At 44.1% G+C, this 11066-nt stretch overlaps 1 protein-coding gene across 2 annotated transcripts in view; it reads left to right on the plus strand.

Annotated features, from left to right (window-relative positions):
• The window catches only part of LOC139468355 (myosin heavy chain, striated muscle-like), a 34837-nt gene extending 28317 nt beyond the window's left edge, over positions 1 to 6520 (plus strand). For both annotated transcript variants that reach the window (XM_071250269.1, XM_071250268.1), the window contains exons 29-36: positions 457 to 589; positions 1014 to 1230; positions 1627 to 1867; positions 2305 to 2497; positions 3045 to 3305; positions 3796 to 4035; positions 4686 to 4886; positions 5848 to 6520. In XM_071250269.1, the coding sequence (XP_071106370.1) occupies positions 457 to 589; positions 1014 to 1230; positions 1627 to 1867; positions 2305 to 2497; positions 3045 to 3305; positions 3796 to 4035; positions 4686 to 4886; positions 5848 to 5991 (1630 nt within the window). In that variant the 3' untranslated portion in view covers positions 5992 to 6520. The remainder of the gene's footprint in view (positions 1 to 456; positions 590 to 1013; positions 1231 to 1626; positions 1868 to 2304; positions 2498 to 3044; positions 3306 to 3795; positions 4036 to 4685; positions 4887 to 5847) is intronic.
• Positions 6521 to 11066: the final 4546 nt, after the last annotated feature.

Raw genomic sequence — 11066 nt, forward strand, 5'->3', positions numbered from 1 at the left:
TGACCATGTTATGTCTACATCATCTTCAGGGGAGGGTTTATGGTTAGTGTGGATGATATTGGGATACTATGTTTCATCAGTCTCAGAATAGCAACCTGTGCTTGTTGTGAGAGGTGACCGAATGGATCGGATGGTCAGGCTTGGTGACTTGGTTGATTGCGTGTCATCGTACCCCGACAGCGTGGATCGTTGTTCACAATATCAATCACTGGATTGTCTGTTCAAGACTCAATTATTTACAGACCATCGTCACATAGCTGGACTATTGCAGCATTAAACAACAATCAAACAAACAAACAGAGGATATGTTGGATGGTCTAGTGATTAAAACACATCAACCCAGGTTTGCACCCATGTATTGTTACACTGTGTGAAACTTATTTTTCCATGTGCCGTGGACCATGAATCTGCAAAGTATTCTGTAATAAACCTAATGTATCTTCTCTCCCAAACAAGGCGCCGTCTTCAAAGCAAACTCAGTGAAGCAGAGCAAAACCTGGACACCGCCAACAACAAGGTCACAGGCCTGGAAAAAGCTAAATTCCGACTGCAGGGAGAGCTTGAGGATCTCATGATTGACGCGGATAGGGTACGAATTATGTTCTGCTGAACTATGGCTAGAGATTCAGTGATCCTGTTAGTCCAGGCCTAAACGTACAGATAAACACATTCCTAAATCAGCAAATCATGGGTACAGAGTAACGTCCCATTATGTGTAAACAGACATCAGAACGTAAATTTGAGTGTTCACAACACTTCTTGTGCAGGGTGCGGTTTCACTGTATTTGTACTATTCGACGAACTCCAACATGGTAACTAATGGTATCTTTAATACATGACAGTACAAAAGTATCATGTATGTAAAAGCGACAACCTTTCCATAATCATAGTCCATTGTACGATTCCGACTATATCATAAGCATGTGTTTATGAATCACTATCAAATACTGTTGAAAACAAGATGGCGCAAATGATGAATAAATGTAGTTTTATGGGTATTCAATTTGCAATAGGCCAACGCCAATGCTAACAACCTTGAGAGGAAGCAACGTGCATTCGACAAGACCGTGACTGAGTGGCAGAGCAAGGTGAAGGGCCTCCAGAACGAACTTGACACCGCCAACAGGGAGAGCCGAGCCGCCTCCGCTGACGTGTTCCGTATGAGGAGCCAGGTTGACGAAGCTAATGACGAGGTAGAGGCTCTCAGGCGAGAGAACAAGAACCTCTCTGGTGAGCTGCTTGTCATGAACACTCCATGGCATGAAAGACAAAGACTCTAAATCTGTTCCACGCTGGTATACCACGTTGTCTCTAACAGAGCTGTGCCATTATGTGAAGCGTCAGGATACAAGGTCATATCATTTGGTCAACACGGGTTCAGGCTCACTTTGGTGTCCCTCACTTTGCACTTGCTTTATTGTTCCTAAACTTTTTCAAGTCCCTGATAGGTAATGCATTTCTGATCAAACAAGACTGATAATTTGATTCAGAAAGATTACATCATTCGCTGACACTGACTGTGCTGACACGTCAATGAATCATAAGTATTGTAAAATGTCACCAACGGCCTGATCTAAATGTGCCCAATATTCCACTGCTTTTTCACTAATCTGTGTCTTTCTTCAGACGAGATCCGTGATCTGACAGATCAACTGACAGATGGTGGTCGCAGCGCTTTGGAGATTGACAAGGCCCGCAGGCGTGCCCAGAACGAGAAGGAGGAACTCCGAGTTGCCCTGGAGGAGGCGGAAGTCAGTCTGGAGCAGGAAGAGGCCAAAACTGTCCGTGCTCAGATTGAGTTGGCCCAGGTCCGCAGTGAAATTGACAGGCGCCTCAACGAGAAGGAGGACGATTTCGCGAGCTCCAGGTACAGTTTCACTGCCCTAATTAATGTCGACCCTTGTAGCTGTGTTTTTCAACCTTTAATAGGGACCGTCACTACATTTAAAATGAGTTATATCCCCTTGTATTACACGTAGGCAATGTAATGGTATGATAGTTATAGAGCAGTACTGATTTAGCTACACGACACATACTAGTATGTTCCCAGCAAATATTCTCAAGGTCATTTATCATGATTTAAATCGAATTTAAAAACAAAAGTGAAAAATTTGAAAATGCCCGATATGCTGTGTCAGCTTAAAAAGATGCTGTTCTAATACAATCAAGGAGGAAAAAGTATAATATTGGTTGGTGGTACAAAGTAAGTGTCCTTTTTATAAGATAAATATGCGCTTTGAATTAATTGCTTTTTTGGAAGAAACGAATATTAATGATTTGATGTTTTCCATATATTTCTTACAGGCGCAATCACCAGAAAGCTGTTGAATCCCTGCAGGCCAGCCTCGACGCTGAGACAAAGAGCAAAGCTGAGGTCACCAAGATGAAGAAGAAGCTTGAGCAGGATATCAATGAGCTGGAGGTGGCTGTGGACAGCGCCAACCGTGGCCGTGCTGACGCCGAGAAGAATGCCAAGCGATTCCAGCAGCAGATCAGTGTACGTTGTGTCCTGATAGGCCTACTAGTGGGGTAGTTTACATTCACTTGTAACGTATATCACATTGGCAATTGTGAAACATGTCCATTGTGTCCCCTCCCAATCAGGGGGCCGGAATAGCCCAGTGGTTAAAGCGTTCGCTTGTCATACCGAAGACCCGGGTTCGATTCCCCAATTGGGAACAATGTGTGGAGCCCTTTTCTGGTGTCCCACGCCGTGATATTGCTAGAATGTTGCTAAATGCGGCGTAAAAACATCCTCACTCGCTCACTCCTCCCCATCGAGTCGTTGAAACTTGGCGTAACCCTTTTAGATCTATCTTTCTTGAAATCCTCTTGATGTCTTAGTATCTGGTTTAAAGCTCTGATCCATTTTGTAATCATCTGCTGCAAGATGGTAGATTGATTACAGAAAACAATGAGACACATACTCAGTAACAACAGTGGATTGTTAAAATCGGAATTTTCAACAATTTCCTAGAATATTGGCTGATGCGTTTGAGTCAGCACCTGATCTGAAGACCTGTCTTGATGCATGTTCCCAACAGGAGGTCCAGTCTCAGGTTGAGGATGCACAACATGCACGGGACGAGGCTCGCGAAGCTGTGGTAGCTGCCGAGAGGCGCTACAACTTGCTGAACTCGGAGTGTGAGGAACTCCGGGCTTCTCTGGAGATTTCTGAACGTGCTCGCAAAGTCACTGAGGGAGAATGCCAAGAGGCCAGCGACCGCATCAACGAACTGTCTGCCCAGTTGGGCTCCGTAGCTGGACAGAAGAGGAAGCTGGAGACTGATATCTCAGCCATGCAGGTGAGGAGGGAATGTGACTTTATTAACATACTTCTTCTTCAACGCAAAGGAGTTTCAATAAGCTGCTTAAAGAGAGACTACACTACACCCTGACTCATTTTCAGTATAGAGCCGAACGTGATTAGAGGTATATGTAATTACGGCTTTCAGTACCTGCTTGATTGATAAAAATCATAACCTTCGGTCAAGCAAAGTGGACTTTCAATTACGGTTAATTGGCCCGAGCGTAACATACCTTTACGTTTACTATGTGGAACGCAACTAGTTATTTCTTTAAGGATTCTCATTTACCCATCTTATCCGACACACGCTTTGTGTGTTGGAGTTATTCTATGACGGAACCAGTAATACCTAAATGACACTGTATGCCAAAAAATGACCACTTCTTCTCGCTCGTATAGAGCCATAGAAACGTTACAGACAGTTTCCCTTTAGCTAAACCTTTAAAAGAACTCTTACAATGAACTATAACACCATTGGTTCTGTACAGGGCGACCTAGAGGATTTGAGCACTGACGCCCGTTCGGCTGCAGAAAACTATAAGCGCGCCATTGTGGATGTCACGCGTCTCTCCGAAGAGCTCCGTAACGAACAGGACCACGCCCAGTCCCTGGACAAGGCACGTAGGAACCTGGAGAGCCAGGTGAAGGAGCTGATTATTCGGGCTGAGGAGGCGGAGGCGACCGGGGTCAAGGAAGCCAAGAAGGCCACCATAAAACTAGAACAGAAGGTGGGTAACACAACCTTTAAATCACATTTCAAATTATAGCTCGTTGTTCTTTTTGGTATGGCCAGATGTAATCTATTCGCCTGTCCAGTACGTCTATATCGGGCGTTTGTTTGGGAGTGACGAGCATGAACACCCCTTAGGCTCTAATGCCATGATAACATTTTGCCACTATTTGGTACTATTAGGAGACAACACGGATGCTATGCTACATGTTTTCAGTGCCGCCCATATGTTTTAGAGGAATATCTCGGGTTACAAAACACTGCTTGAGCATACACAGCACAGTATTTTGTTTTTTATAGGGAGTTCGTGCTCGAGCTCAACCTGTGCTGCTTTACCCAATATACTTGCTAAAACCAAACAGTTCGCCCTTTATTCCCTTATGATAGAATTGAGATAAACAAAATTAAATTTTACCTAGAGATAGGTTACCCGTAGATTTAACCATGCTAAATTTAACATTTGAAACCTCACGTCGCGCTTTCGGTACGAAATTACATTAGGCGCGGTTAAATCTACAGATAGCTTAGCTCTACAACAAAAATGCAGTACGTTTATCCTACATAACTCTCCCATTTCTCCCCAAAGTTCACATACACACATGGAACAGATATTGTAGGCAATGTTCACAGACTGTGTTGTATTTATAGCTCCACCAGGTGGAGGGTGATCTGGAGAACGAGGTACGCCGCCATTCCGACACCCAGAAGCAGGCTCGCAAGGCTGAAAGGGCCTTGAAGGAGATCTCCTTCCTGGCCGAGGAGGAGAAGAAGAACCAACAGAGACTCAAAGACTACGTGGACAAACTCAACGGCAAGATTAAGACATTCAAAGTACAAACAGAAGAGGCGGTAAGTTCGTTCGTTGCAAGTTTTTTCAAGATTAAAAACGAATTAGTTTCAGGCAAATTGGTGGTCCCAGCAAGTTTGAATCAAATGGTTGAAACACCCCTTTGTGCGCCTGCTTTTTCAATGTTATGAAGTCTATTCGTCTTACAGTTAATGGAAACCCACAATGACAGAGAAAACGTCTCAGTATCACACTTTATACACGACTTACGAGGTCTTTGTTGAATACTGGAAATCGGCCTAGTTCTGTGAAGTATAGTCCCTGTTTTAGCATTAATTTGGGGAACAAAATTTGTTAGATTTAGGGTTTGTTAATTATAGTAGTCATGGTTGGCTTAAGCAATACAACTGAGAATGGGATCATGTTTTTCTGATAGATCTATTTGGCTTGACCAATGAAAGTGTGACTAGGGGTCAAGGTAGTTGAAGGTGATGAAGTTTGACCAATGAAAGTGTGACTCAGGTCACAGAAGTTAAAGGTGATGAAGTTTGACCAATGAAGTGTGACTTGGGTCAAGGTAGTTGAAGGTGATGAAGTTTGACCAATGGAAGAGTGACTCAGGTCACAGAAGTTAAAGGTGATGAAGTTTGACCAATGAAAGAGTGACTTGGGTCAAGGTAGTTGAAGGTGATGAAGTTTGACCAATGAAGTGTGACTAGGGTCAAGGTAGTTGAAGGTGATGAAGTTTGACCAATGAAGTGTGACTAGGGTCCACGTACTTGAAGGCCATCAAGGTTGGCCAATGAAAGTGTGACTAGGGTCATGTACTAGAAAGGGATCCATGTTGACCATTGGAAGCGTGACTAGGGTCACGGTACTTGGAAATGATCAATTTTGACCAATAAAAGTGTGACTTTGGTCACGGTACCTGAATATGATCAGGGTTGACCAATCAGAAAAGTGTGTCTAGGGTCAAGGAATGTGATGAAGTTGACAATGATATGTTGGCTTGTGATGTTGCAGGAGGAACTGGCCAACATCAACCTGAACAAGTACCGGCAGGTGCAGCAGCTGCTGGATGATGCGGAGGAGAGAGCTGATTCTGCGGAGAATGCACTGTCCAAACTCAGAGCCAAGAACCGGAGCACCATATCCAGTGTTCATTAAAAACTTACAGCACGTTCTACCACGCCCTGCCTGTTTGTGAATTCCGGGGAGACATATATTCTTTTGTATATTTCAACTGGTTTACAATGTTTTTTTTCTGAGGGAGTGTGGGGAGCGAAATCGGCTTTCATTCCCAACTGAGATCAGCCGTAAAGATTGACAAACCGACATCATTTTAACATTGATATATTGCTCAGAAATACACCTACAGATATCGGAATATGGGCATGTGAAGTCTAGTTACTGAAGCCCAGGGTATCTCTAGACGCATTTAACTGACGATTCGTTATATAAGCCGTACAGTTGGGCTAGTGGATGCGCTAACTCATCACGCACCACGCCCTGGTACGCCCAGAGGTAGTTACAATGAAATGACCAACTGATGGCGTCTTTCACCGCAATATGAATGAATACAAGATAACAGTGCTATCTATTCGCTCACAGACAACACATTGTAAAATATTTGTCAGTCATGAGTTTCTTGACATGCCACCCTTGTTCGGAACCTGAATAAAATGTTACTTATTGATTGATTCTTTTGTTATTCTTGCACGAGGTGGATATTAAATGAATTATGGAATTGTAAGTGTGAAATGAGGTGTGATGTTAATGATTTAGGAAGGGCAGGCAGACGTTTGTCGTGTACACGTGCGTTAGGGAGGGACGGGGAGACATTGGCTGTTTGCATGCGAGATATTATTGGAAGGGGAGATATTGGCCGAGTGCACGTGGGATATGGTGTGACAGGGAGATATTGGCCGGGTGCCCTTGGGATATGGTGGGACAGGGAGATATTGGCTGAGTGCACGTGAGATATGGTGGGACAGGGAGAGATTGGCCGGGTGCACGTGGGATATGGTGGGACAGGGAGACATTGGCCGGGTGTACGTGGGATATGGTGGGACAGGGATAGATTGGCCGGGTGCACGTGGGATATGGTGGGACAGGGAAAAGATTGGCCGGGTGCACGTGGGATATGGTGGGGCAGGGAGAGATTGGCCGGGTGCACGTGGGATATGGTGGGGCAGGGAGAGATTGGCCGGGTGCACGTGGGATATGGTGGGGCAGGGAGAGATTGGCCGGGTGCACGTGGGATATGGTGGGGCAGGGAGAGATTGGCCGGGTGCACGTGAGATATGGTAGGACAGGGAGAGATTGGCCGAGTGTACGTGGGCTTAAATGGGACAAGGAGAGATTGGCCGGGTGCACTTGATATATGGTGGGACAGGGAGAGATTTGCCGAGTGCACGTGGGATATGGTGGGACAGGAAGAGATGGGTAGAGTTCACTTGAGATATTGCGGGACAGGGAGAGATTTGCCGAGTGCACTTGCGATATTGTTGGACAGGGATAGATTGGCCAGGTGCATGCGAGATATTGTGGCACACGGAGAGATTGGTTGAGTGCACGTGAGATATGGAGGCACACGGAGAGATTGGCCGGGTGCACGTGAGATATGTTGAATGCACGTGATATATATTGTTGGACACGGAGAGATTGGTTGAGTGCACAAGAGCTATGGTGGGACACGGAGAGATTGGCCGGGTGCACGAGAGCTATGGTGGGACAGGAAAAGTCTGACCAGGTGGTTTCGAAGGGGTCGCCATCGGATAAGCGTGGATAAGAGGGTTAAAATGGAATATGACGCAGTTGGATTGGAAGGCTCCTTCAGTAATAACGTTCATTAGAAGGGGCGGGGGGCTTTTACACACGAGTTTATAACACTTCAGGGAGAATCTGTGTGCACACACATGGGAATATCATCTACCACAGTATCAGCTTTAAGGCGGAAAGAGTTGCCTCCCTTAATCTCAATAAAGACTTGTTTCCCGTCAACTGCTCGTGTATAATTGTAAACCGATTTTGTCAATGAATACTAGTATGTCAAAACTCACTTTTTAGAAATATCTACATCTACAATAAACACTGTCAACCATGCATATTCTGACGGTGAGAGTTTTCTGATTCGTTAATTTTGACGTATGTGTAATGTCAATAGCAGTAACTTCCCAGTCTTCATTCACAACGGTGTCCATGCTCAATGTGTGAGTAAGGCTTGCAGACTTATTTCCCTTACACTGATAACACATTTTCAAAGGGTTCATTTCGTGTGCTGCCTTACCGTATATATGCAAATAAAGACATGCAGCAACTTCATATGTTTCCGATAGATTCTTAAGAGACATAACATTAAATAATTCTGGATTGTCATTCGAAGAGCGCTTAAATAATTTACAACTCAGCAAGGATGAAATGTATCAGAACTGTGTGTCATCGAGATGCCATGGTTTCAGAAATAAATCTGTATTTGTGTTTTAACGCCACACTCAGCAATATTCCCGCAATATGACGCCCATCCGCGAGTGTCCCGTGTGTATGTATCTCCATTCTATTACACCCGTGAACATCCGGGGTAGAATAGGTCTTCAGCAACCCATGCTTGCCCTAAAAGCCGACTATGCTTGTCGTAAGAGGCGACGGACGGGATCGGGTGGTCAGGCTCACTGACCTGGTTAAAGCCTGTCATCGTATCCCAATTGCGTATATCGATGCTCATGATATCAATCACTGGATTGTCAGGTCCAGACTCGATTATTTATGGACCGCCGTCATATAGCTGGAATATTGCTGAATGCGGCGCTAAAAAACAACCAACCAACCACACCACCACATAAAGATAAATACCATGAAAGTTTCATTTGTCGTCACCATGTCCCTCAATCTTATTGCTAATCTAGAACAGAGTTTGTTTGTAATTTGAATGGACGGCTATTTTTAGCGTCGTGTGAATCGAATCTGGCTCACAACGAAGCTATGTGTCAGTGGTATTTATCGTTACAGAATGGAAATACAATACAGCAGCATAATCAACTATTAATGACGGAGACCTCGAAATAATGGAATCCGGCTCAGAAAAACAAGTAACTGATATTATGAGCAACGTCCCCATTCCCCCCACCCCCTTATCGCTTGGTTAACTTTATAGTGGTTGTCGGCAGAATTAAAGATTAAAATGGAATATAAAAAACACATAGTTTTAAAGTAATTTCTCAATTCAATATAAAGAAAAAATAATATTTAGCCAAAGTATAAGTCAAAGGTTCGCTTCCTACATTGATGAACTCACATTATTTAACGACTGAATTTAGTTGGCAGGCATTGGGAAAACGACTTCTTAACTATCAGATTTATGCCGCATAGTCGGGCAGCTCATCCGAAAACCAAGTAATTAAACAACTCGACCTTCTCGTCACTCTAAATTTGTGTTTTGTGTTGCTCATAAAAGAGGGAATTTTGATTCTAAATCCTGATATAACTAGCTAGATGCGCCAGATCAGTACATTCAAAGTTCATGATTTATGTAAATCAAAGTGATAACAAACTGCTAAAGAAGTATCTGCCAAAAACAGAGTGAGTGAGTGAGTGAGTTGGGTTTAACGCCACTTTTAACAGTATTCCAGTTATATCGCGGCGTGTCAGCTTAATGTAGGAGGAAAGCCCGAAGTGATGCAGGTCTCAGACGTTTACCACTTCGGTGAAACCCACGAGCACGGGTATGGTGCTGACAAACATAGAAACATAATCGGGGCCAACCGGGATTCGAACCCACAATCATAGGTTTCTGGCGTGCCCAAGGGACGCAACTCTGCACAGCGAATCGCGGGCCATCCGTGCCCCCGCCAAAAACAGAGCCGATTGTACGATTCCAACTATATCATGAGCATGTGTTTAGGAATCACTATCAAATAGTGATGATACCATTTGTTCATGAAAGGGTGAGCGTATCATGCCCCACCGGTGGCATCCGTCACAAACACATGCAAAGGCAACACAACACCGCCTATTAAACGGCCAGAGAGTGGAAATAGGTTCGAAATGCTTGATGTTTCGCGATAACCAATTTCGTTATATCAGACTTTCTCGACCCATCGGTATGTAGGTTAAAGTTGAAACATGGATTTACTTCTAGACTGGAAAAATTCGAGGTTGACGGATTCGGAATAAGCGGAGTTTGCAAATTTGTGAGTCATGTCTTCACTGACAAACTCTGGTAACCTACAGTGAACTTCATCCCACCATGCGCCAGTAGCGCTGATGCAGGAACCAGCGCTCAAGTCTACTTTCAGTATCACATCACCTCTCCTCAAGCTGTAACGAGAAAACCAGAACATCATCGGCCCCGCTCTCGCAGATACAACACATGGCGGACTAGGTAGCAATTAACGTCAACCATCAACACACCGCTGTTCTCTAATTATTCACACAGAACAAATACTGCTGCTCGCCCGCGTACCTTCCCATCATCTGTGGTGTGTATATCGCTGCGAGTCTCATGGCCACGATCGTGCCGTATGCACTCACAACTATTTGTTTTCATGTCCCTGTGATGTGCGGTTCGTTTTGTTTATGATTAGTATAGCACTTGAAAGAACAATTTAGGATAACATTTGTTTTTGGCGTTGAACTCGCTCAGGGATATGATGCTATAAGATAATCGTACTTTTGGCGAACATGTAACCTCTTGTTACCTTTTACCGAGCTCTTTGAAGTTGAAGACGTATGAAATAATAAACCGTGGACTAGTTTTAAAGTACAATTAGTCCGTTCGTATAATTGCGCCTTGTATGTTTTGCGTCACGTTCTTATAACTTGAGGTACGGGAGGGTAGCCTAGTTGTTAAAGCGCTGGTCCTGTTAAACGACTGGGGTTCTATTCCCGCCATTGGTATAATGTGAAAAGCCGTCTTCTATGCCGGGAATGTTGCTAAACTGCGCAAAATCCTACTCACTCACTCACTCACTCACCCTACCAAGCTCTCACTGACTCATTCACTTTTAACTTTACTTTACTTTTATGACATATTTATGAATAATATAAAACGATTATCTTGAGGCAAGACCTTGGTCAGTTTACGGGATTAGGTATCTGTGTAGTGTCTCTGCATTTCCCACCAGCTTGCCTTTCAGTTTGGAATACTGTCCATCTCTTTTAGGTGTTTTTTATACACCAAGATCCCGTACTTTTAGTACGCGAAGGTAGCTAATGAAGGTATGCTCTATAAGTAATTCCAGCCA

The sequence above is a fragment of the Haliotis cracherodii genome, unplaced genomic scaffold, assembly GCF_022045235.1.
Source record: "Haliotis cracherodii isolate W230 unplaced genomic scaffold, xgHalCrac1.p SCAF_2, whole genome shotgun sequence".
Lineage (NCBI taxonomy): Eukaryota > Metazoa > Mollusca > Gastropoda > Lepetellida > Haliotidae > Haliotis > Haliotis cracherodii.